Source organism: Opisthocomus hoazin, chromosome 4, assembly GCF_030867145.1.
Source record: "Opisthocomus hoazin isolate bOpiHoa1 chromosome 4, bOpiHoa1.hap1, whole genome shotgun sequence".
Taxonomy (NCBI): Eukaryota; Metazoa; Chordata; class Aves; order Opisthocomiformes; family Opisthocomidae; genus Opisthocomus; species Opisthocomus hoazin.
The window spans coordinates 36,016,235-36,044,087 of record NC_134417.1 but is presented as its reverse complement, the minus strand read 5'-3'; the positions used below and the strand labels follow the sequence as shown (position 1 = coordinate 36,044,087).

General features: G+C 39.4%; 1 protein-coding gene across 1 annotated transcript; it reads left to right on the top strand.

Moving 5' to 3' along the window:
- The first annotated feature begins 110 nt into the window (after window positions 1-110).
- On the top strand, window positions 111-26,193 carry STK17A (serine/threonine kinase 17a). The gene is made up of 7 exons (XM_075418580.1): window positions 111-411; window positions 7,523-7,735; window positions 14,649-14,793; window positions 21,395-21,521; window positions 22,275-22,323; window positions 22,440-22,619; window positions 23,456-26,193. The coding sequence occupies exons 1-7, from the start codon at window positions 230-232 to the stop codon at window positions 23,787-23,789; spliced, it is 1,230 nt and encodes a 409-aa protein (XP_075274695.1). The 5' UTR covers window positions 111-229; the 3' UTR covers window positions 23,790-26,193.
- Window positions 26,194-27,853: the final 1,660 nt, after the last annotated feature.

Genomic DNA, 27,853 nt, shown 5'->3' with positions numbered 1-27,853 from the left:
CTCCCCCCCTCCCAACGGCCGCCGGCAGGTGGCGCTGCCCCGCCGCCCCCTCCAGGCGCCGCCCCCGCCCTCCTCTGTACCAAGGTGAGGCGTTAAAGGGCGGGGCGCGGGGGCGGGGCCACGCCCCTCCGCCCCTCCTCGAGCAGCGGCTGGGGCAGGCAGCGCGGCCCGGTGAGGGGAAGGGGAGGAAGGGCAGGGCGTCGGCGTCCCCCTGCTGAGGGACGGAGCCATGAGCCCTGAGGAGAAGCCGCCGCCGAGCCGCTCCCGCGATGAGCGGCCGCCGCCGCCGCCTCAGCCCGCTCCCGGCCGCGGCCGGCGGCGGGGCGGCTTGCTGACGGAGATCCGCACGCCGATCCGCACGGAGTCCTTCCAGGAGCGGTACAGCCTCAGCCCCGGCCGGGAGCTCGGCAGGTGAGCGGGCGGCGGGCGGTCACCGGGCGTTCCCACCTGCTGCCCCTTCCTCTGCCGCCACTTTCGAGCGGAGCCGTGTGCCGGCGGGAGGAGGAGGGGAGCCAGGGGGATCGCTGCCCTGCTGCCGTGCTGGGCTCGCCCCGCCGCGGGTCTCCTCCGGGGACGTGCGGGCGGCCGGCTGGTCCTCCGTCCGGCCAACAGGTCATCCTCGGCCGCGGGGAGCCGGCGGGGAGACGCTGCTCCCTTCCCCGGGAGCCCGTGGGGTCCTTTTGGAGGTGGAAACCCGTCCGCCCCTCTTCCCCCCCCCCCCCCCCCCCCCCCTTGAGCTTTGTAAGCTGTGACGTGGGCAAAAGCAAGTCTAGAGGAGGAGGCCAGTTTGTGGTGGTGTATGCTTGAGAATAATCTAATGGTGGAGCTTTTTTAAAGAATTAAAAAGCTGGTCAGAAAACTTGGTTTTGGAAGTGACTCCACATGCAAAGTTTAATCAATCTATAACTCCAACACCTGACTGATAGCAAGCAAGGTCAGAGGCAGAAACTCTCATCAAAAGGTTTTTGCATCTTGGGGACTAGACATACAGAATTTCAGCACCCCTAAACTGGTATTTTTGTCTGAAACTGTCACTTATTAAAAGAATGACCGTATTCTTACTAACAATCACATGTGCTTTATCTAAAGAGTATTCAGATAAAAAAGATTAGATGAAATACCACAGGATACACTGCAAGACACACTCCTCCTTCTCCAAGTTGTTCTAGCTGTGTAGCTCAGTTTATACAGCAGCAAAAACAACCCCTTTTGAGCCTAAAGAGGAGAGAGGAGTTTCAAAGCAAACGTAGCTGGTGTAAGTACCTCTAACAATTTTTTAGGTTGCCTAGGTGTCAGCTTAATGCTCGCTTGGTAACCTTGGTGTACTAATAGAATAATACCTGTTTAAACATAGTGGCCTAAAGCGTTCACGTGGGAAGCAGGTGGGAGAAACATCCCATAAAGTGAGAAAGCTGCTTTTAGCGTGATGTGACCACAAGGTCCAGGGCCTGGAAACTGAAGCAAACTAAATGCAGGCTACAAAACAGGCTAAATTTTAAGCTACAGTCAAGAAGGCGTAGGACCAGTGTAGCACAGGATGTCCTGGTACCACTGCTGCTCGGGTTTTTTCATTTGAAGATCTTTTCTGACTTTTCAGAAAATATTTTGCATTTCTGCCACGGAGCGAGAGCATCTCTCAGAGCTGGGTGACGTTCATTGGCCTGTTCAGAAAATAGGCTAGATGAGGCTCCCTTCAGGCACACAAAAGTACAACTGAAATGATTAGCTTTACACTGTGAACAAGAATTAAGTACTACAGCAAATCTTAGTCTTCAGTTTAAACAAGTAAACCTCAGCATGGCTGTTGGTGTGGAGTCATTTTTGACCAAAACTATATTTAAATGTGACCTTTGCACGAAGCTTGTGATTTTGCACCTGTAGTTACGTTAAAATGAGTTAAATGGCCGTCCGAAGTGTTTGTCTTGGTTTTGTGCAACAGTTACACATATTTTGGTTCCGCCTACCTTTTTCTCTCCTCAGCTTCATAAAAGTTTTCACTGTCTTCTCTCTTAGAATATAGAAATCTATACATTTGAATGCATGTGCTTGTTTTTTCACTCAGCAATTTTTAACGCTTACTTTTTTACTACATTTTGATTTTAAAAAAACTGGATACTTCAAGTTCTCCCGTTTAAAGCCATTTCTTTGCTAACTCATTGTGACAAAGCGTAGGTGGTAAATGGAAAGCCTCTCTGCCACTTGTAACTCTCTCTTACTGGTGATGTATGCTTAGCAGAAATTGTTTCGCTTTGCTCATAAAGCGTGTAAGTCTCTACTTATGGGTAGAGTTTATCTTTACAAAGGACTTGGACAAATTAGCACCTAGGTATGATAGGTTTTTGTTTTAGATGAAAAGCAGTCCTTGTGCACACAATATAGCTTATTTAATTATAATTTGGTAGCTGAATTCACTAATGAAAAATGTTAATACGCTCTGTATTCGCCCATTCCGTTTCCCAGAATTAGGGAAACAAGTTAAAAGCTCAACTTTAGGTAGAGGTTTTGTGAATAATGACATTTGAATAAATTGTGTTTAAAACTGGCAGCAGGGAGAGGAAAGAAAGCAGATTTGGCACTGTTGCTAAGAGCAACGCTGGTGCACGAACTCAGCAGGTTTGTGGGCCCTTTGGCCTCCGATCCAGTCAGTCAACACATGTATGTTGAACTTGCCATGGCGCTTGGGGGCTTCTGTCCTCTGTTCCCTTGTCACCTGTGCATGGAGGAGGTGGGAACATTGGGGAACACGGGAAAATGTTAGGCCGTTATAGTTCCAGCAAAGCAGGGAAGGGAGGTAGTGGGGCTGCTGGCCCGTGGTGACATGTGAGAGGTGAAAGTCCTAAGTTGTATTTAGTTGCTTTGCTCTTTTTCCTCAACAAAAAAAACCTTACTAATTGCACGCAAAATATTACTAGACTATTAGTTAATTCTTCAGCTCATTGGTAAGGTATTGCACCTTTTTTTTTTTTGTTTATGTAAAACAAGCTGTGTACATATTGGAAGTCATAATTTCTGCATGGAAAATAATACTCCTGATGCTAGAGCTGGGTTGGAAGAAGGCATAAATGACTGGCCTTGCTTTCTTCTCACTGTAAGGTAATGGTCACCTTAAATGACTGCGCTAAAATAAGCAATCGATTGCAAGCAAAATGTGTACAGCTCACACATGTAAATGTATGTTAAGTGCAATTCAGTTCATTCTCCTCATTCCTAATTTTTTTGTTAAAGCAGACAAGCTCATTCTCCACCCAGAGCTAAGAATAACAAATACTGTAATCATCTGGGGAGACAGAACAGAATAATAAGGAAACTTTTTTTTTTTCTAGCTAATGACCTGGCTCTAGTTTCATGTGCAGATAACCGGTGTCTTGAAATTTTTTTTCCCAACAAACTCTGTCATGAACTTGCTTGTTTCTCAGGTAGTTTTCAGTAACATGTATCTTAGTGGTACATGATACTTGTACAATTTTGTGCCTCAGTAGGAATATATATGCTATCACACGTCTGTCCTCAGCTCCTCTCTGCAGTAGCACAGCTAGGGTGAAACAGCTGTGGAACTAAGTGGAAGTGGCAAAGAGGTGAAAATGAAGAGTTGCAAGTAGTTGGTTCCACCATCTGAGAATAAGTTTATGTGAGTAAATTATTCATGAACGTCAGAAATAGAATCCCCACACCTTGCTGTCTGGAAATCAAAAATTATAGGGGGAAGAAAAAACACACTTAAGAAAAAATGTTTGATATGAGTATGTAGTAAAATGCATATAGTTTTGTGGATCTCAGAAAAGTTTTCTGAACTTTACAAAAAGTATCTTCAAGGGAACTGCTGTGATTCCTGCATTTGGTACAGTAACAGGGTTTTATAGGTCACTTTAAAAATACTTATTAAAGTTAGTTTGTTCTTCTGAGCCTATGACAACCAAAATTAACTGGTGTGACAGCAGTGTTGCTGCTTATCTGATCTGACATTTGATTTGTGATTTGAGGCTTTTGCTGTAAGCCGTAATGTATGCCAGATGAAACAACACTAATTCTGTTGGCAATCTGAAAAGATGGCATTGAGCTTCTTCATAATCAGATATGATTTATCTTAAATCATAATTCTTGAGTGAGACTCTTGTGAGGGCTGAGAATTACTTCTAGTTTCCTATTCGTGTCTCCCTTCGAAGCATTTTTGATTGTGTGTGGATGACTGGTAGTCAGTTTTTGAGTTTGGAAAGGCACATTATGTATTTCCTCTCAAAATTGTTCTTCCTTCAATGCAGTGTTCTCGCTGCTAGCTCGTCTCAATACAGCTAAACTAGCAATGCTCTGATCTAATACTATTTGCACTATTTAAATTTCTTTTTTAATAAGGAGTTCTGAAAAGCAGGATTTTAAGAAAAGCAAAGATGAAACGTATGCAATGTGTCCTTTATGGGAAAGCTCTTTTATATCTGTGTTATCTACTGTTCTGTCTCTATCAAAAAGAAATTCTTTACAGATTTGTCTTTTGGCTTAACCATACAGCGGATGGTATCTTTGGATCTTAGGTTTGAAATTCTGGGGCATGAGTCTAGATCACTGCACAGTAATTAGTTCTATTAGTTATAAACATCAGGTTTGTCAGGTTTGATATTTTTTGGGATTGTATTCAGAAAAGATGAGTTCTACAGACCGTAGTTAAAATAGCTCTAATTATAGGTATAGCCATAAAGAATCTGGGCAGGATTCTTGGTCTTAAACAATTAAGAATTAGTAGTTGTCAGCCAGCCGAACTCCCGTGTAACCTGTCCTTTTAATTACGTCACCGCTCAGGCTTCTGGCCAGCTCAGCTGAACAGGACATGGGTGGCCACACACAGTGGTGGCTCTTGCTGTTTCTTGCTGCCTGGTGAATACTGTTTTATTTCCATAGTGACTAATGTGCGATGAATCGGCAACATTGGTACTCACTAGGCTAATTGACTTGCTACCAGATAGATTTTGTATGTAATGCAAAACAATGCTGTGCTTCTCAAAAGCTGTGTTACAGAGATTTCAAACTTTCCTAAACTACTTTCTCTAGGTCCTTCACCAGTGCTAGAATTAAAAGCTTTTGACTCTCCGCTAAGGTGACATTCAGCCAGAAGGAAACTGTACATTCAGAGACTATTTAAGAAAAATAAAGAAGGCTGAACCCAGAGGTCTAGGTTTTTAGTATAAAGGCTTCGTATCTACAAGGTATTAAAATAACGTGCTGTTAAAGGGCTTATCTGTTAGTCTCTCAATTTATTTTTATCTGTTGGTTTTTTTCTTATCAGCATAGTCACAAGGTTTTTTTCCTGTGCTGTTTTTTGTTTTGGTGCTAAAAACTTCAGAAGGATTTTAACCCTTTTGACAAATGCATAGCTTGGTTGTACACGAATCGTACAGATGCATGTCTTTATTTGGAATAACTTAAAATCCTTTTCACTGGCTACATAAAAAAGGTTGCTCTCAGTCGTGGTTAGTATTGCGATCCTCAAGCGATGTTTGTACTTGTAGCTGCAACACTAATGTCACAAACTTCCTAGAAATCTACCTAAGAGAAACACTCTCCTTGCAATATTTTGGGGATCAGGAGCACTCCTATGTAAAGCGCATTCCTGTGTTTCCTGATGAGCTGTCGCTACCATACAGATTGGTTATTTCTTCCAACATGGTTTCTGATAGATGCATACCAGGCACCTTAGCAGGTTGTTAGCCTTCAGGTGTCTATTCCTCCTGTGGTGTTCAGTGGTACTCTGTAGTGATTACCATATTTCATAGTGACCTTTTCGACCACACCTTCCTAGTGCTACAAAATCCTGTATTATCATTTGTTTGCAAAGCAAAATTTGTCTTAACATATATATTAGTAATTAAGAACTTTCTCCAAAAAAATTGGATTCAAGACATTGAAAGCATATTCTTACTGCTTGTCTACCTTCGCAGCCATCTGGACTGTGCTCTGATATGGTTTTAATCCCTATGGTGCTGTAGATAATGTGTGCTTATGCAAAGTATTGTTCGTAGAGGAATAACTGTGGCTGTATGAGTGGTTAGAAGTCAGATTACTTTAGTGAGATTGCCTAGCAAATAAATACTCACTTTGTGGGTGCCCATTGGACTTAATTCATTTAGACTGGGCAATTTTGGAACAAATGCCTATTAAAAGCAAGCTGACCACAACTTTTTTAGCAGTTACATTTCATGGAGATGTAAGTCTGTCAATAAGTTAGGAGCTGTGAGAGTGAAAGCTTTGACATGAGCTGAATTAGTTAATTCTGTGAACTTCAGTTTGGAGGTAGGAAAGGCAGAACCCCTGTAACTGTATTCCAAACCAGATGAGGATTCTTACTTTGCTTTCAGCAACCCTACAGTAAGTTAAAAGAACAAAAATGAAGATCTCCAAGCTACTCCTGCAACTTTATATGAAATATTTTACGTATAAATAAAAAAGATAGTTTTGATCAACATTATACCTGTATAGCAAGAACTGAAACAGGACTGCTATAATTCAAATTATGAAAATTTATCATTACATTAGATGACATATATTAATATACCTTTTCAAGCTAAAAATCCGTACTGTATTAATGGAATGGAGTGGAGCAGGTGGCGTGTAACTGTATTGCAAGGAAGTTTAGAGCAGACGGTTCAGTCCAAAATGCTGTGGGGGACATCTTCTGACGCAAGTGCTGCGGTGTGGTTTTAGGTAGCCTGCTGGCCTGGTGTAACTACTCGGTTGCATGTTTTGTCAGAAATGACGCTCATTAACCTGGGTTAAGCACTATGCTCAGTTTTGCTCAGTGTGCATTTGTGTTCACATTATCATTGTGGCAAAAAAAAAAATTGTTAGAAAGCTTTGTTGGCCAGGCTGCTTAATATGTTTTTTAAATGATCCGTCTTCCTTCCTTATACACTGAGACTAAGAATAAGGGATTTGGAGAACTGTTAAACAATCAAAAACCGCTGGTTATTATCATTTGAGACATATGGTGAAAATACAAAGTGCCGTCTTTGAAAATGCAGAGCAGAGTCTGGATATTGCATGGGAAATGGAGCAAGATTTTGAGCAGTCATTTATAAGAGTGCAGGCTGCTGTTGCCTTGAATATGGTGAGATAGTTCAGAAAACAGTAGCTGGGCAATTACCTAGGTTGCTGTGATGTAGTCACAGAAAGCATAAATTGCCTCTTTGTACACTTTGGTTTCTGCCAGCTTTATAATGAAGCATTTGAGATACCTTAATCTTGCAAACTAGCACAGCTCGTTTATTGTGTATTTTTGAAATCCATGTTCCTTGAATTGATAGGTTGACGTCCTTATTTTTAATGGAAGTTAAATTACATTCTAGCTTGTGATGTTCCTAACATAAGTGTAGGGATTATCATTCAGCAAGGCATCTTTCGAAATTTAGAACACTCTTTAAATGTATTCATTAATAGTGATTTAGCTTAAGTTTCCTGTAATGCTAATTTATAAGGGCCATACTGATATTGTCACTGAGGGACTTCATTTTAACTTAAAATTCTTCTTTCATTTCAGAGGAAAATTTGCAGTGGTGAAGAAATGTATCCAGAAAGACACTGAAAGGGAATTTGCAGCAAAATTCATGAGAAAAAGAAGAAAGGGCCAAGACTGTCGGATGGAAATAATCCACGAAATTGCAGTTCTTGAGCTGGCACAGTGCAACCTTTGGGTTGTTAACTTGCATGAAGTTTATGAAACTGCAACAGAGATGATTTTAGTCCTGGAATAGTAAGTACTAGTAATAATTCCTGAATTACCTTCTGCGGTATTTGCTTAAAACTAGCAATGTAAAAATACTGTGTGTCAATATGAATAATGTGAAAAGATTTTATTGCTTGCTTAAGTTCAAAAAGAATTGCTAAGATAACCAGTATTACAGGAAGTTATGTGCAGTCTTGTAACTACTGCAGATTATAATAAATTTTTCCAATTACATGGTATCTTTCAAAGCTGAACTATAATTTAGGTAGTTAAAAAAATCTTTAGAGAACTGTGTACACTCCCTACTTGTAAAAGTGGAAGAGGAAAGAAGCAATAAATATATGTTCAAAAACTGAAGTTTATTTCAATGACAGTGACAAAGATGGGGTGAAATCTGGTGGAGTTTTTTTTGCCAGTTATGAAAAGGGTATTGAAAGCAACGTCAGTGTTAAAAAGAAACTATCAAAAAAACCCCCTTATGATCTACAATGAAACAATCTCTCTAAATCATTATCTTTTGGGGGAAGAAAAAGAGTTGGAGGACTCGGACATAAAATAGTTTCTTTCAAATGACATTTAACTTGTGACTCTACATTTGTCTGTTGTCTGTGTTTTTCCCCCCTTGGGTTTGTCCAGATGGGAGTCTCTGCAGCTGTTGTGACTGTATCTAATACTCCAGTGGCTTAGATACTTGATGTCTCGGTTCCAAGAGGTGGCCAAATGTTTGTTGCTACTGAACTCTGTTAAGATCCTGTTCAAGCTCTATGGACTTTAAATAATTAGGAGATGACTTTAAATAATTAGGAGAGGAACATTCTGAACTTGATAGTTCAGAAGTGCCTTAACCTGTCTGCTAAGATAAATCTAGTTTGTACAGTTCTTTTCTTCCTTAGTAACAAAAATGAACGGTGAGAAGTCTTGCGTCTCAATCTGATCTTGTTTAGCAGTTAAAAGGAACTGTATCTTTAAAGTTCAGTGAAATGTAATGAGACCATGTCTGCTAAGGCAAACTTCCTTCTAAAATATATTTTTTCAAGGTTACTGTGCACTTATGGAATTCATGTTTTATGAATTATTAAGTATCTATTACAGTGCAAAGGTGTGGCAGAGCTGCTAGAGTTCTAACTGCTGTTGTTGAAGACTCATAAATACATGCTTTAAACACTAGCAGCACAGATCCAACTAGAATACAGTTTAAAATTCCAGATCCTGCAGGGATATAACAAGAGCAATAGAATCCAAAGCTTGATATGAACAGTTGGTTTTGTGATGATTTTAATGCAAAATTGCTAGTTTGATTTTAGAACTCAATTCGCTTACACTCGCAAAACATTTTTAATCCAAAGTATTAACTAGGTTGTTCAGTAGTCACCAGGTTGTTCAGTAATTAGCAACATTATTGTTTTTATATGCATCAAACAGTCATACCTGGTTTCAGATAAATAGCTGTGTGTTAGAGTTGTAAATTACAAAAACAGTCTTTCCCTGACTTCAGCAAATATGTCTGGATGCCTCTTTAATGTCAGCATGTTCCCGAGACCTGTTGCAACAAAGCGGGTATGAATGTTAGTAAATTTCTGACATTCTGTGTGCAGAGGATTGAAGAATGTACGTAGACTGCAAGTTTCTCTAGGGCATTTCAGTTTCTGTTAAGCTTCATGGTCGCTGTGGCAGATTTGTCTTGGGACAGAGAAAAGCAAAATACTTAATTGTTGGCCACTAACTGTATCTGCTAAGGTTTTAAAGTTTCTTGTCTTGATGTTGAGTCTCATAAGGAGAGAGGGACAACTAGTGCTTTGCCTTCATGAAGAGAAATGCTAATGTTATATGGAGGGTTGTCTTTCAAGCAGTATCAATTTTGGGCAGAAATCAAACTTAAAATTGGCCACTAACTGTTAATATTAAGTGCTGAGCAATGGGAAGCAATGAGGCATTACTGTGTTGGCTTCAGCTGGAGGATAGCAAATTGCTGGCTGTGTGCTTCCACCCTGACAACAGTCTCTGACTTCTGTTTTGTTGTCACAAGACCTCCAACAGAGCATTTAAGTAGGAGCTGAAGTGGTAAGTCAGTCTGAAAGGGTAGCACGTAAAGTCTGGAGTTAATCTGTGGGTCAGTTGTGTTTCTATGTATCAGTGAAAATGGAATGAATGAAAAAGAAAACTGGACTCTTACTGAAAAAGGTAGAGATACAGTCTGCAAAACCTGACACATCAGACATCAAACTTGCTTTTTTCCTTTTATAATTTTTGGGCTCAATATCTGTATGTAACCTTCCTGGCTTTTTCCAATTTCTTTTGAAAGAGTGAGCAACAGAGCATCTGATGCTTAAGAACTGGCATTTTTATAAGTGTTCACCACCATATGTTTACATCTCTACAGAAGGGATAGATGATATTAGTGGGTAATTAGTGGGTCAGTTGTTAAGGAAACCTGTATGTGTAACTTCTAAATCTAAGCCGCTAAGTGTTTTTCTGTGAAGAGCTTCTGAACGGAGTAATTACCTGCCAGGGTCTTGTGTAGATACAGTAGACTTTAGTTATGCTTACTTTAAAAAAAGAAAAAAGTTGTCTTTGTCATCGTGAAGGCATGGTCAGGGTTTATTTGATATGCTGGCCAAAGTGCCTTTTTCACCTGTAGTTATCTGAACCTGGATAATGTTACTACTTGTATTGTCTTGGACATTATTGTCCTACGTGCTGGAAGTGTGACTAGTTAAAGCAGGAGTCTGCTGGCAGGAGGCGATTCATTTGGCATGAGATTCAACTTCAAGCAAAACCACCGTAATCAGAAATAACTGTGTTGCTCCAATGTTTGCATCTTGTCTATCAGAGCAATTAACAAAGTTGTTCTAAATGTCAGTCTCAAATCCAGACTGAAGTTCTTAAAAAAAATTTAGGGGAAAACTTCTCAAATAGTGTTAGTTACCTTCTGTTTGCATTTTTTTCAGTTCTTGGGCTACCTGATCGGAAAGGGGGTGGGGGGTGGGAGTACGACAAAACCCCAACACATTTGTCTGAGAACCAAGAATTTTAAAAGAACAGCATCTACAACTTAATGTATTTGGATGCTTCTCTTCCCATCTCTCATCAGATACGGATTTACAGTTTTCTCGGGCTTTGGGGACATTGGTGTGGTAGTCTTACACTGGAAAAACTCTTGAGTAAATTCACTTGCTTACTACCTAATGGCATGCCTAGCCAAGGAAAGAGGCGTGTGGCTGTCAGCAGTAGTGAATGTGAACCTTTGCTCATAATGTTTTGATCACCTTGGTGTGATCTTCTTGTAATATAAGCTCTGTGTACAGAAAGCAGATGAGTTTCCATCTGTCTTCCAAAGATAACCCTTTCAAGAAAGGCTTTTGAGAGACCATAAGATCGAGGAAGTAAATTTTTGGCCCTTGCAGACTGCATATGGTCTCACTCAGCATTTGAAAATAAGTGTATTCTGGGAACTTGTTATCTACGTATCTGTACTCTGAGGATTTGTACTTCTGGGTCTTTCAGAAGATTGAAAGCCGGGGGAATGTTTTCTTTTTTCAGATACACTGAAATAGATTTGTTCGGTCTTTCTAATGATATGCTAAATGACTGTGGTAGTGTATTGTAAGTGCACTTGAAAGAAGTAGGATGCTGAATTCCATCCAGTGCATTGTTAAGATATGTTTGAAGGAAGATAAGCAGTCTCCATTAAATTCAAAGTCAACATAATCGTAACCAAAATTAATGCTTCAGACTTCCGATGGACTTTTAGGTCATTTATGCTGATAAGCAGAAATAAAAGGTTAGCATGCTTTTCATTGATGAACAGCAGTTGGATTTCACTTGAAACTATAGAGAAGTTAATAGCACACCAGTACTTTCATAAACAAATTAGAATAGCTGAAGAATTCTTGTTGCTGTAGCTTTTCAGTTTGGAAAGGATTCTTAGGTTTTGCATTTTTTTGTACATCTAGCTAACAGTGTATACTCAAGAAACATGCATTCTAAGTAACACTATTTCAAAATATTGTGCTCTTAAATATTTTCCTTATCCATTTTTTCAGATTAAGATGGCTTGTTTTCCTAAAGACTTTCTTGTCTTAATGACAATTCTTTGCTTTTATCCCCTAGGGACGTTTTCTGTGGGGGTGGGTGGAGGTGCCCAGTGGTTTGCAGAATTGTTGTTTCATAATGACCATTAGGAAAGCTACAGCTTAATGGAAAACGTGTTCTTAGAGGAAAGATGGGTAAATGTTATAAAGACCAGAGAACTGGTCTGCATGTATACAGAAATCATGGCAATGACATGCCCGTAATTCTTTCCTAGCAGGTATTTTTAATCTCTTCTGTGTTTTGATTGTTTTTTTGTTTGTTTGTTTGTTTTAGCTAGGGAATACAAAATAACTGAGTTGAAAGTATTGTTAGGGAGCTTGGCAAGATTTGGCATAGATGTGCGGCAGAATCTTTCTGGAGTTCATTTTGATCTCGTACTTCCAACCACTTGTGACTGGTTGGCTCGCAGCTAGCTGAATGTTGTGCTTAAGGGAACCAATTAAGCTCCACTCCACAGCAACAATACACGCAACAGTCTTGCAGTAACAAATTTCCCCATGTTCTTGTAAAGGGTCGCTAGTTACTTGTTTGAACGTGGTCATTTTTGGATTAAATGAATTGTCTTTAAAAAGTTGTTCTATCTGCATCCTAAAGAGCAAAGTTGATTGAAAAATGAAACATTGCATGTGAGTCCACCTTTCCATGGGAAACTCTAAGTGTAGTATTGAAATTCTAGGTAGCTTACATTTTAGCTTGGTGCCTACTTCAATGTTAATTTGTTTATTAGTGTGACTTAATCGTAACAGATCTACCAAACAGACCTAGAGCAAACAGGGCTTTGTAAGGTCCCCCCAGTTGTTCATCTGGGTCTGTTAAAACGAAGTGTGATTCCTGGTTGATAACAGCAGTTTTGGGGTATAAATCCTGTTTCACATAGAGTTAAAGAGCAGAAGAACCGTGTTGCTTATTTTAAGTAGCAGAGCTATACCAGCAAAATCCCAGGGTTGTCTCTGTAAAACACATCACGTTAGTAATTTTGGTAGTAGATCATACCACTGTGTCTGCATTATAATTTACTGCTACAAGGAATTAAATCATTCTTCCAAGTAACATATTATGACATTCTTAAAGTAGAAAGTTTGATTTATTGATACAGTAGACGTTTTTCTATCCCTATCTTGAAGATCCAATTGATGTTGCTTTTTAAGAGAACTTGTTTTAAAATATTAGAATACACTATCCAATGTCAATTTTTAAAATGTCATTAATACCTGAATCCTATTCAAAGCTGAAATATTACTAACTTTCTCCATGAATTCAATAAAACTGTGCTGAAGAAAGATGTGATGAAGTGTCAGGCATATGCAGTTTTTCAAGAGGAATTGAAGTATTAATATTCCTTTGATGAAAACTCATTTCATTCTTGAGTTCTATAATCTTTGATACAGGATGAATTAAAAAATAATTATTTCATAGACTTCATTTTTAAAAGAAAATCCTAATTTAATAAATCAAATTGTACTTTTGTACTAGTATGCTAACATATAGAACAGAAATATAAAACTCTTCAGAAAAAGTTAAGACATGACCCTCTTTTAAATTCTTTCTGCTTGTTCACAGGGAAATTTTAAATAACAGTAATGAGAATATCTGGGAAGGCAAAAAGTTTTTATAAACCGTGAGGCATTTTCAGGTACTAGGACTGTAGCAGCAAAGTTAGTATTGACAAAACGAAAAATTGAGTATATTTGTGTTCTGTTCCGGGGGGTACATAATCTAAATGCACCATTTTTGTAGAACTCTCAATTGCTGTTACATCTTTGTTGACTATGCCTCTCTGTCTTCTGGATTGTCTAACTAACATCACTTATTAGAAAAGAACCACCAAAGGCAGAATAGATGGCTACACATCAGTAATGATTGATGCTTGTGCAAAGTCAGGTTTGGCATGTCACTTTGGGGTAACTGGAGAAGATACTTTCTTGCAGGATTTCACCATCTTTCACTAAGGGATGATTATAGAATTTAATGCAGAACAAAGTGTGTATGCATTGATTTCATTTATGTGTTGCCAAGTAGTAATTCAACAATCCATATGCAAAATGTTTCCATTCTAATGTTCTTATGCCCATTCTTCTTTTAAGATGGAGCCTCTGCTCTGTTTATTTTACTTTTGATGCTACATGGTTATGTTGTAAAACAATTTTAGTTCTCTAGAGCTGCTGCTGTACAGAGACAGTACTGCGTGTGACTTCAGAGTACTTCAAAAACATTCAACTGTAGTTAGTTTTATATTTTTTGTTACTTGTTATTTATTTAAACATTTACAAACAAAAGATAAGGAAGCAAGCTGACAGCTAAAACTTTGAAAAGTATTTTTAGTTGAAAGCCATTTAGGAACTTAATGCATCCCTGTATACCAGAGACTTCACAAACAATTCAGTTATAAACTTTGCATTTAGTCTTTTGAGTGCATGCAAAGTGTTTTGAGGAGGACTGGGGGTGGGGCTGTTTTGCTTTGTGTTGACAAAGGCTTACCTTGGCCAAATTTCCATGTAGTTTCATAGGAATGGCAAAAGGCATGTCTTTTATGTAAACACTGCCCTGGGAACACGTGGCATTCATCTTAAAGCATAGTCAGTAGTGTTTCCAAAACAGTCCCAAAAGTTTCTGTAATATTCATATTCTCTAACCTAAATGAGTAAGATCTTTGCTTCTCTAAAGCTGCCATACTGCAGAGAAGTCTTCCTAGGCTGTAAAAGCTTGCCAAACGTTTAATAACTGAAAATATCACTATTAGGTGCTACTGCCTGCTGATCTTGCTTATACTAAATAAAGTAGTGCAAGCAGAACAAAATGTGTGCTATAACTTAGTCTTTGAAATAATAAAATTCATATTGTTCCATAGTGCTGCTGGAGGTGAAATCTTTGACCAGTGCGTGGCTGAAAGAGAGGAAGCTTTTAAAGAAAAAGATGTTAAACGACTTATGAAGCAGATCTTAGAAGGAGTTTCATTCTTGCACAGAAACAATGTCGTTCATCTTGACTTAAAGGTAAGATTGTTGCTGTATTTTTCTCATTTGTTAATCTGCCGACTTTCTTATTGGTCATATGTCATACTAATGCTAATTTGTAATTAACACAATTTTTAGCTGTGTATTCCTCGAACAATAAAATTCAGCCTTTGTGATGCAGTAGGCACCAGGGTTCCAAGCCCTTTGGGGAGTTTCTGTGATTATGTCAAATATAAACTTCATTTGATTAAGAACTCAAAAGTGGATTTGCGTTGCGCCGTAAATTGCAAATGAGTACTTTGGGTGAGACCTGGCTCATTTTTGAAGTGCAGTAAAAATGTCTGGGTATTACACAGCCATTGAAAAATAGGTTAGTTTTTTGTATTGACTTAAATTATAATGAAGCAGAAGGATGGCAGAGACACTGGTAGTGTAAAGTTTCAGAATGAAGTGTTCCTACAGGACTGGTAAACAGTATATTAATGTGGTAGATATAACACTTCAGGGTTTTTTAAATTACTGTAAAACTTAATTTAAATGTTTGTCATTTACTGCCAAACAGTTGGCCACCACCCTGTCGGTGTATCACTTATCATGATTTACTGGAGTAAATATTTTTTTCATACTGAAAAATAGTTTTGACGCAAATCAAGAGAACAGTACAGTTGTCATCATATGAAATCCAGACTAGTGCTTATGGTTAAGAAGGGAGTTGTAACAGGGACCCAGAAAACTATCATCTCCCATTGGCAACAAGCTGCAATTAATTTTCTTTAGTTTCCATCCATATGCTCATATGCATATGGATGGAAACTAAAGAAAATGCAGATGCAATTTTATCTCATTTTGAGGTTGAACTACTTTGTTATTACTAAGTAAGGCAGTATAAAAAGTATCTTGCATTAAAATTTGAAAGTTCTTTTTTACGTGTCCAATTCCCATATTTGCTAAGTATGTAGTAAGCCGCTATGTGTTTCTTCTGATCTGTTGCTGAGATCCTTACTTACACTTAATCGCATTTTGGCAGTAGTACAAAGCTACCAGCATCAAGCTGTACATACTTAATATATTAACCTAGCACATCATGCACCATTCATCAGCTAAAGCAGACGAATAATATTTGCACACAAATATCTCACCTGCCTGGTTTTCCAAGCATTTATTCAAATTATTTCTGGAACCCTTTAAAACTTTCTGTAGCCCATTGATTTCATCATACACAAAGAATATTAGTAATTGTACTAAAATAATTAATGGAAAATTTTTAGCAAGTGGTGTGAAGATAAGTGTTCAGAAGGACTAAAAATGAGCAGTTAGAATTCCTTAAAGTTGCGGTATGCTTTACACGAGATACTCAGTGTCTCTACTATGGTTAGCCAAAAATATTTCCATTTAATTTCCTTGAAACAAAGTGTGTAAAATTAAAGCATATCTTTTGTGGATGGTATATATTCATACATGTTTGTAGTTAAAGCTGTGGTGTTCCTGAGCACTATCAGCTGGGTGTCTGTAATCAGAAATGCATTGTGCTTTATTTGACTACGGTACTTTTCTTAATGGCAAAAGCAGACTGGAGTGTTGCTTACAGTTTGCGACAGGTAGCTTTTTCAAAGTTCCGAAAAAGCTTACTTAAAATCTCTTTCTAACTGATCAGGAAACTTACTGAGCATCTCCAGTTCTCAGTGAAAGATCCAGCATTGCTTTGCTGGCTTATAAAACTTAATTAGCAGAGCAGATTGTCTAGTGTTTGAGTTTAATATGTTTATACATTACTGCAGTGTGCAATGTGGTTTTGGAAAAGTGGGTCTTCATAGGAATCCTAACTGCAGTGTGATTACTTTCATGGTATATAAGGCTGTTAGTCTTTTGTAAAATAAGGTTTAGGGAAGCCTTCAGAATACTGGCAAATAAGGATGACGGAAACTGTAGGATTACAAACCATGACTTGCGAAGATTGGTTGACCCACATACCTTGCAAGACTTTAAAAAAAGGCCTGTTTTTCAAGGAACTCAAAAACTGAAATAGGGTGCTGGTTTTGGCTGCGTGTTTATTAACCCACTGGCCTCAAACCATCTTCTGTTGTATGGTACAGCTCATGCTGCAGCACTATGGAATTTACTAAATGCTTAGTTTTGCGGGGTGACACTTGGAAGACTTTTGCAAACACCTTGCTTACCAGCAGTACACTTTGCACATATCAAAAAGTTTACAAATACTTGATAAAATATTTTCCTTGTGCTGTTAGTTTCACATTTGGGTCTCTGCAGGTTTCCCTTTCATCTGTCTGGCACAAATACTTTTGGAAAGGTCCATTCCATTTTCCATATGTTGCACCTTCAAAAAAGTCAGGCTCTATGCCCAGAAGAATTTAAGTGAAAATGGTTGTCAGGATGTGATTGTCAGCTTGTTGTTGTGGTTTGTGTTATAAATTTAATCATCCAGATCTATGACACCGAAAGCTAGCTTACTTTAGCTTCTGTCCGCCCTCTTAACAGATGCAAAATTTTTCCTATGAGATGAAACACTGCAGAAAAAAATGGAGTATTTTGATGTGGCTTAGCAGGGTTGCCACCTGATCATTTCTTTCTAAAAGCACGGTTCTCCTGAAAGATGGTTGGAAAATGGCTTGTTTATAATAGCAAAGCCCAATCACATAATCCAGTTTTAACTTGGAAAAAGAGCAAATATAATGCTACTGAGTGCAAATTAAGTAGCACTCGACAGCATTGTGTTGATGCTGTTTAATTTGCAGGGTGTGCATAGATTGTAGTCAGGAGTCTTTCATCTCCTCTTAATGGTGCATAAAAGCTGCAGAGTAAGGGAAGACTCCTTTCTCTGTGCTTTCGCTGTTTGGCTTGATCTTGAATTGGTGTTCAGTAAAAGCTTAAAGTAGTTGGGAATAGAAGAGAATTTAAAAAGGCGTGGAGGCTGAGGAAGGCCTTAGCTGCCTCTCGTATGCAGCAGAGATAGGTAAAGAGCCTTACATAGCCCAGGGGTCTGGGAGAATGACTGCTCCAAGCAGCACTCTCCGACAGTATATATTATTACTCTGGTTAGCCAACAAGCAACTTTTAGCTTCCTTCTGTATTGTTTTCAAGACGTTGTGTACAGTGAGGACAACTAGTGAAATCATTGTTTGAAATTGGTTTGGGTGTCATTTCATGCCAATATTCAGAAAGCAAACTAATGCTGTTACAGAAGCGGCCTACTACAAGAACACTGCAGATTAAGTTTCTTAACTGAGTTTTCCAGGTGGATTAAGGTGCAATGTTTATTAGACAGAAGTGTAGTATTAATAGAAGTGTAGTATTCCTTGTGTAAAGGAACACCCAGGAAACTAAGAAAAGAGTTAAAAATTAAAAGATCAATTTTTCAAGGCACAAGAACAGTTTAATCTGGAGCTCTAACCTTTCGAGCAATTGGAGCAAAGCTGTTTATTAATAGGCAGGTACAGAGTATCCAGGTTCTACAGAACCTATTTTGATGATAGCCCTATTTCTGAATTTGAGACTTCCATTGCTTATTTTGGGGAATAACACGTAATGGCAGTCTAATGTGTACTCTTTTAGTGACTGCTGCATTTTTTCCACTTGTACGTATGGACCGAACCAACCCAAACCCCAAGCAAATTCTGCTTACATTTCCATTGCTTAAAGATATGCGAGTCCTGTAACTTTTTATAGGGCAGACTGATCAGCCTGCTTTAGTATCTGTACACACAATGCAGCTGGGGTATCCCAGCTAGTCTATTTTTCCTGTTTCTACCCGTTAATTCCTTGGATAATTCCTGTCTTGTCTTCTAGGGATCTGATTTTTGTTCTTTTACAGTATCATAAAATTAGATACCTCAATTAATGTTGCAGGTTAAGGTGAGGCATTGATTAGTCTGAAAACATGACCTTTATTATGCGTCCTTAGTCATACTCTTCTTGAAACCAACTGGAATAATGGCAAATTTGCAATGTACAGACTTTGCCATTATATAGTCAGTCTACATGATTCCAAAATCTGCTGGCAATGTAAGGTTGAAGTGTGTCTCATTTCACTAAGTACTTTTGCTACAAACTATTTGTGTGATTTGCAGAGTAAGTTTCTAGATGAGAACAGGTCTTTGTATATACTGGCTTACTTTGGCCTTTGCACTGAAGTTCATAGTGTCAGCAAAGCTATGCTCATTTTATGTGACAGCAGTTTAGTCCAATTTAAGTGAAAAAGTAAGACTTCTTAATATTTGCATTGGCAAATGATGCTTTTTACTGCTATTACTCTTAACATGATGATACAGGTATAACCAACATCTCCAGTTCCTAAAGCCCAAGTTTCTGACTACTGACAGTATGCCTGGAAAAAGAAAACTTTTTGTTTTTATAGTCTTTCCAAAGGTACCTGTTTCTGGCTAACGTGACCTTGGGCTAGACTCTTGTGGCCACATCGTGTAGTTTCTGTGCGTACACCAATCTTGTAGTAAAGTACATCCATTCAGATTGTCTGTTTAGGCAGGAATTATTTTCTTTTTATGTTTTTCTTCAATGCACAACATGAGACAATCTAGCCTTACTGTGGTAGAGGGGGAAGCTTTTAAATGTTTTCGAATGGCTACTAGGAGAGCCTCTGGCCTGTGTCTCTTGCCTTTGTGGGCTAATCAGCATTAGGCAAACCTAGATGTATTACAGCAGTCGAAGAACAAAAGAGAAACAGTTTTACAGATGTGAGAAAATTATCTTTCTTTTCTTAAGGCTTTAGAGTAATTGTGTCAAGCTGAGAACTATGGTAAGTTCAAAGCTACGGCTTCTTTAAGGTTTCATGCTCATGTTTAGACTGTCACTTCACTTGAACGCCATAATGATTCCTTAAAAGAAGAAAACAACTGGTATTTCATGATGAACTGATTTAGAATTATGAGTCAATTCATACTATAGACAGGGTTTTTTCCTGCATAGGTGTGTTTTGAGTAATAAGATTGTTCTCTTAAAAAAGACAAAAACCTCTGTCAACTAAGTTATCTACTAAAATATTATAATACAAGGCTTAAGGGTTTCGTGAAATGTTTCCATTAAAAACTTTTCCTCATTTAAATATAGAGAACAAATGCTTTTCTCATGCTTTCTATTTGCTTCTTCAGAAAGTAACAAAATTTCCCACTGGGAAGAACATCTGAGAAGCTAATTAGGGAGGCATGGTCAGCATTTCTGGATGTTTGCTTTTCTAATACAAATACGGAATAACAAATGTGAACTATGAAGCAGATGGTAATGCACAGCTCCAAAAGCCTTTGTATAGCCACCATATTCCAGTTTGTAAGCAAAACAAAAAAAAAGCAGTACTTAATACACAGATTTACAAACAGAAAATAGATTGACAACATCACGGAGTCAGTTTGAAATACCATAGTTTAACTTTGCAGGAATGAAAAGAACTTGACTATATTTACGTCTTGCAGCAAGGAGAACTAGCCCAAGTTTTTTAAAATGTTCTTGCACAATTCTAGTTGTGTTCAAAAGCAAGACTGCTCGTGTGAAAGCATGCCTTCATGACTGGCTTAGGGGAGAAGGAGAGAATGACTCAATGAGTAGGGGAAAAAGTATAAATGTTGGTGTTGACCAGCTGGGCTACCAGTCAGTGGTTGTTTCGATGTTCTTACTCTTTTGCCCTCCTCCCTTTTCAACCACTTCTGATGCAAGATGACCCAGGTTCTCAATAAATAAAGGCTTCTTCACTTTCATGGAACTTGGGCTCTCTAGAGGCATGAATGTAGTGTCAACTGTCAGCGTTGCCATTTGGAGAAGTTGATGTTACAACCCCATGTGATCACTGGCTGGGGGGCAGGGAGGGCCGCACCTTTTTTTTTCTTTTTTTTCTCTCCAGTTGCAAAAAAATCTCTTAAGACCTGTTGTCCAAAGTTAGTTCTCAGATTTTTTTTTTTTTTTTTTTTTAAACTGAGCTAGCACTCAAAGTAGACGGTAAGGAACTTCTTAATGACCACAAAGTTGCTTTGAAGGATGACAGCCAAGATGTAGTGATGTCAGCGCAAACAAGTTTATCCAAAGGTGATGCTCTTAAAAACCTGTTTTTCAGGCTGCCGTATTTTTTTTCTAAACGGTTCTTCAGTTAGTATTCTGTAATACAATTGTTTGTACTTTGAACAAGATTGACGTTGGTTGCAACAGACTCTTTAAACATGTGTAGTCAAAATAGTTTTATGTGTTCAGGCCTTTTAAAATGATTGGGTGTTTCTGGACACCCTTTGACAGGAGGGATTTCACACCATCTGTTGGAAGGAAGCAAGGAGGGGAGGGGAGTTGAAAAGGTGGTATGAAAGAATAAAGGCACAAATGCAGAGGTATTTATATGCTATTGTTAAATGATAGCTGCTGGCATGTCTTTTGTATGTTTTCTAAGCTAATAAAGGTAGATGTTTGATTCTAAGTTATAAACAGAAAATCCTGCCACTCCTTTTAGCCTGTGTGTCTCCAAGGTCACCTTGGGAGGCGGAAAACAACCCTACAAATAAATGATTCTGGGTATCGTACTTATTATGGAATGCATTATTGCTACTCGTGATCTAAAATAATTATGCAATATGGTGTCATAAACATTAGATTTGGGTGATCCTGAAAGCCTACTTCTTTTGTTTTTCAGCCCCAAAATATTCTACTAACCAGCAAGTCTCCTCTGGGAGACATTAAGATCGTCGATTTTGGCCTTTCCAGAATAATGAAGAGCAGTGAGGAGCTAAGAGAAATAATGGGAACTCCAGAATACGTAGGTAAGTTGTTACCCCATGAGTGATGCAGCCTTGAGGAGAGGACTGTCCAGGCTTTATGGGGAGCGAAAAGAGAAGCTGCCTCAATGTGGTGAATGCCAGCCTGGCTGGGTAGTTACTGAGTTACTGTGTTGAAAGATCAGGTTATTACTTGGGTATGGCACTTGCTGTGAGTAAAAGCTAGAACTGGCAGGCCTTGCCAGTCAAACGAGTGATAATTGTGTGCTTGTGTCAAAGATGAGTGCGCACTTTAGACGATTCTTTCCAGCAGTGATAACAAGTGTTCCTTGGATTGAAAGTTCAGAGTTACGTATTCAGTCTCTGAATGTAATATTTTAGCTTGTTGAGGCTGGTATCCATTCCATTGTTTCGAAAGCAAATCATTCCAGGCCTTGAAAACGTACTTGAAAATACCTTTAAATTGTGTAGTGTATCTTTATGGATGTGGGTTTCAGTGCTGGAATGGGGACTGTTGGGTATTTCTCATTTTTCCATAAGAAATTTGTATACAGCTTCCTAAATTGGGAAGGAGACTGGCCAGGACAATAAAAGGAAAACAATTGGTTTTACTTAAAAGCAATGGATGACAGTAATCGCTTAAATAACTTGAATAGAAACATCTCTATTTCAAAACACTGTCATGCTTCAAGTGGCTTATATTAAATTTACCACGTGCCCGATTTTGCGCTGTATAACTAAAATATAATGTCTGCATATGACAAAAAATAGAACTTTTTTATTTTTTTCCCTGAATAGCTCCTGAAATTCTGAGTTATGACCCTATCAGTACAGCAACTGACATGTGGTAAGTTGCACAAATTAATGGTCATCATAACTTAGTTTACTGGCAAGGTTTTAAAAAAACCCACCAAACCAAACAAACCCTAAAAACTGCTTTTCTGTTTTTTACTTTTAATTTAGGAGCATTGGAGTACTGGCATATGTTATGCTAACAGGGATATCACCTTTCTTAGGGGATGATAAACAAGAAACATTCTTAAATATATCTCAAATGAACGTAAGTTACTCTGGAGAAGACTTTGACCTCATCTCAGAGTCTGCCGTGGATTTCATCAAAACTCTGCTGGTTAAGAAACCCGAGTAAGTAAAATACACAATTGTATATGCTCATATGTCTGACTGGATTCATTTGAAACGTAGCAAGTGCTGGCATTTTAAAGTATAAGGGAACTTTGATTATTCATATGTCATTGTGCTATTACTTTTCATGAATATGAAAAGAGAATTTCTCTGTTTCCCTCCAAACTGGCATATTTTGAATACATCCAAGTGTTAGTAATTAAAACTCAAATTCATTTCAGAAAACTGTATATGAATTGTAGCACATGGTACACTGTACTGACTTTCTTTACAGGTACCTTGCTGATGTCTTTTAAATGAACTGTGCTTTGAGCCTTTTATTCTTGCTGAGTTGGTAGAGTACCTTGCTCTTTTCTGGTTCATCGTTATGCTGTTCTCAGTGGGCAGCAAATTGGAAATTCCAGGTCTCAAAATAGAAGAGGTGTTTTCTGTGGAACTTCACCAGTTCTTCGTGGGGCTTGTCAACCATTGAAATTGCCCACTGCTTGTCCACGGGAATACTTGTAAGAATGTAAGAATGAGATAATTTTCCTACATAAAAAAAAAGAAAAAAATAACCTCTATAAACTTCAAAAGATTGTTGGAAACATGGGAGCGTAAACTGTGATATTTAAGGATCTATGAACTCCTTTATTTTAAATGTTAGCAGTTCATCACCTTGGGCTGCTGTTGTTCTCTTTTGGTAAAAGGTATTTATCAGCAATTTTTTTAGGAGTTCTATCAGTCTGTGTTTAATACAGTCATATCCTAGGACTAATTTGTGTGGATCTCTTCTGCAAGGTACTGGATTTCAAATTCATTTGGGCGTTTATTTTAACACTTTCCTTTCTCTGCAGAGACCGGGCAACTGCTGAAGAATGTCTTCAACATCCATGGTTAGAACAAAGTGAAAATCCTGCTTGCAGGGCCTGCGATAAAAGTACAGGAGGGGAGACCAGTGATGGCACCCAGAAAGATGCAGATTCTGCCTCTGAAAAATCAGTAGATGCTGAGAAGTCTGAAGAGGAAAAATCAATAGTGACAGAAGAACTAATTGTGGTGGCTTCATATACGCTGGGACAATGTAGGCAGTCAGAAAAAGAAAAAGTAACTGAGCAGAAAGCCATTTCCAAGCGATTTAAATTTGAGGAACCATTGCTGCAAGAAATACCAGGAGAATTCATTTACTGAACTGTGTGGAGCTTCATAGCTGTAACCAGAAGGCAGTGTTTTCTACTAAACAAAAATATCCTAGCCAAGTGAATTTCTGATATGCAATAAATGTTCTAGATAAAATAATATGGCGATAAATGGCATCCAAGGAGAATGTGCCAAGTTTTTAATTTCATGGAACAGATAAACAAGATTTCAAATAGTTGACAGGGATTTAACAAAGATAAGAGCTTATTTTTGTTTGTAATTTTTATTTCTGGTTTCTTGTTGCTTGATAGCAGAGTTTTTGTTAATTGTTCCAGTGTTCTGGAGAAGTTGTCATTGGAAGCGTTTCAGTGACAGATGTCAAGAGGAGTATTTTAGGATATGTTTTGGCATTTAATGCAAATATGTAATGCTGGGTTTTTCCTCAAACACCTTTTAGCACTCCTGACTTCAGTGGAACTATCTACTGATCTAAACATTGTTTGAGAGGAGAATTTGATCAACTGTTTTGATGTACGATTTCAAAGCTACAGTGTGTATATATTTCTTTAAGTTTACATCAGGTCAGAGACCCAGACCCACCTGATGTATAGCCAAAGTGAGCTGTGCTTCTTTAGCAAGAGATGCATGTGTCCCACAGGTGAAGAAGTCTGTATCGGTGAGCAATTCCAGATCACCGTGGTGATACTTCTTTATGTGGGAGCACAGAAAAATCCTGCTCCAGAGGGGGATGAACTTGCTGAAGTCAGTCACTCCTGAGAGCCAGCAGAGATCACTCCCTTCCCCTCCTGTGCTGGGTGAGATGTGCTAACAGAATCCAGATCACTGTGACTGCACAGTGTTGATGAGTGGAAAAAAGAAAATGACAGAGGGTCTGATGTAGCTCTGTTTCAGTTCTCCCCACTGACTTCGCCATGTTAGATCAGATGGTTTGTCCAGCTCATGATAAATCAGCCGTCGATTCCACCACCCCAGAACGCAGCTGGGGTTTTACTGGGAGCATGAAGTCATTGCTGCCTTCTTTCTGTTCCTCTAACTGCTGCTTTAAGGAAGAAAGAAGCATCCTTAGGCTAAATTGCATAACCTTGTTCAATATAGCTATCAGATGAGGAAGGAGATACTGCTTCCTCTGAAACAATGGAGCACAGCTCCTACCTCGTGCTTCCCGGTCACTCTCCCTTAGACACTTGGAAAAACAGCCTGCGTGTGTGTGTGCTGGGGCAGAGGGGGATCAGGGAGCTGCGTGGATGGGTCATAGTTCTCCATGGACACAGTCCCTCAGAGGACAAAGCTGGGACCAACTGGGCATCAGAACTGACTGGTTTTTGCAATGTACAGGTCTGAGGATCTTGGACTGAGTCCTAGTTTTCTAAGGAATCTTTCATATTGATGCTGTTCCAAAGTTTAATTTTTATGTAATTGAAGTTCAGTACTATTATATTGCATACTGTTAACTATTCAACTATTTATTTGGTTTCCCAATGCTGTTCCTTTATAATAAACCTTGACAAAAGCTTTCTTGCTATAAAACAATGAATAGAAACTCTTAAGCTAGTTTTTCTTTTTTCCATGTCGCTACAGGCTTTCCTAATTTCAAACATACCAAGAATGTTCTTGCTCTTTTGAGCGAACAAGAGTTCAGTGCTCTGTGCTAATATTACAGCTCTTCCTCTGCACAGAAGGGAAATGGCTTATGAATAACACAGGCAGTGCCGGAGTGATGCGATGAGCCTTGCTGGAAGGGGGGCAGGAAAAGCACTAGCAGAGAAGAAAACTGAAAAGCAGCACTGTGACACCACGGAGCGGGGCAACGAGCACGTTCCCGTAAGGCTTCACTGCCGGTGGTCTGGCTGCCTTCACTCCAAGCCACATCAGAAAAATCGCACCTGAATTAAACCGTTCTGTCATGCTGCTTCTCCTATGGAATTACGTATAGAATATTGATGTCGGTACGGCAACTTCTCACTGCTTGAAGACCTTCATATAAGAAAACATCCAATCCTACTTGAATAATTGAGTTTGGATATGTTTTATGTTGTAATGCAGAGAGGCCTTTCATACTATGGAGAAATTAGTTGTTTGCTGGTGTTTTCCCCTCCTGCGGACAGTAACCTACAGACTCCTGCTGAGAAGCTGCCGTGCCAGATTTCCTTGGAGAGCGCCGGCTGGCCGTTCGCAGAAGTTAAACAGGAATCTCTGAGCCAGCCAGTGGTTGTGTTACCTGGGCATTTCTGGAGGTGGACGGTAGCTGCACCGCTGCATGCTTGCTGACCCTACCTACAACGCCGATCTGCTGCAGAGCTTTTAAGCACGACAGTACTCTTCATGGGCACCTTTCTTTTACTGTTCAGTCATCTGCCCAAGACAGTTTGCTTGGGGGAGGGACATTAACTTAGGAAATTCATTTCTGCAAGATTAAAATTTCTCCCAGCTTCCATCACTGCTGTGTTGACAACTTCTTTTCACATCCATACTTCCCAGCTGTTACAAAGCTGAGCAAAGCACTGAGGCTGAAGCATGTTCACATCCCACCCGTACAAAACAAAGTCATGTTGCCGTATCTGCATACCTAGATGTGCAGTAGCTCACGGGTGCCTCAAAGCAAATCTTTTGAGGGACCTATAAGCTGTTTCAGTTCCTGTTTGTAACCACAAGTCATGTATCAGATGGGAGTTAGTGCTAAAGAAAGAGTAGAAGCGGAGCAGCATACATGTTGTCCTATATTTACTGTTTTTAATGTATGACACTGAAGCTTAACATGTATAAAGGAACTATGTGCTTATACAAGGCCAGTTTCTCTTGAATTGGCTGCTTCAAGGCTTCAAGTGGGCTGCATTTCTGTTTAACTTTTTGTGCCTTAAGGTGGTTTTGTACAGTGTTTTTTAACATCATTAAGAATTTGTATTAATAGTCTAAGTTAGAAACAAGGCATCTTAGATTGGCCCAATACCAGGAAAGATCTGTAATGTTGAACTGCAGGACTAGCAGCCGGTCCCACACCCTTGAAGCCATTTCTGTTCCGCTGTTAAGTGTGGGTAAAGCTGTAAATGAGAGATTCTTACCCTACACTGTAGAGAGGGGTTAGCGAGGGTAGTGTTTTTGAGAAGCTGAGTTACTAGTGACTAGTTACTACCACTAGCTTCTGAGGAAGAGCTGGTTTTCTGCAGCTCCGTGAATACGGGGGACTGCATGTACGTACGCAGTTCACCTGAACAAAGCTGCTCATGCCTTAAAGTGTTTGTGGGGAAGGGGGTGGTGGCGGAGACGGAGTCGACTCCTCGGGTCTTGTCCCTTGTGGGCGACGCTCTCTCCGTCCCCGCTCGCCAGACTGGGCACCAGCCAACTGCCTTCGTAGCGCTGGGAGGGGAGCGCGGCTGCTGTTTGCTGGAATGCAGGAAGCGGGAAGGAGTTGGAAGCGCTGGCATTCTTAGAAATTGCTGGAGAATTGTTATTTCTGTGGCTCTGATGCAAGAGACGTGAATGACCTCTGTCTGTACGCGGGGTGGGGGTGTCCAGGCCTGTGTCTCCATTGCAATTGTTGGAATAAACGGCAAACATCTAGTTGAAAGCAGAGCCTTGTCTCTACTCGTCTTGTTGCTATGTTCACCTCTTTAAGCGAGAGGCTATAGATTTTTCATAGTCAGTAAACTACAAGTTCTATAAAATAATCCTTTTATTGTCTAAAGCTGAATTTGCATTGCGGTTTGTCTCACTTCTTGCACTTTTCAGTTGAGGGTCCATAAAAACAAGAGGGCGAATTCCAGCTTGCAGTCTGCCAGGTGGATTGTCAGAGCTGTTAGGCAGGAGCTGCAAATACAGACTAAGTGCCCATTCTCCACTGGCGGTGCTGGCAGGGGGCAGGGAGGAGGGTGGGCCTGGCACCGCCCTGCAGTGTGGCTGAAGATCTCTTGAATCTTCCAGCTGCTGTTCCTGGAAGACAGCTCAGCCTTTTAAAGAAACAGTGCCACTTCACTGTGCTTCTGATAAGGTGTTCACCGTTTCAGGAACTTTACAACAAATGAAATTTTGTTTTCTGAACAGTTGATGGGTCTTTTGTTCTTCACATATTGGGAACCACTTTAAAACATTTTTTTTAA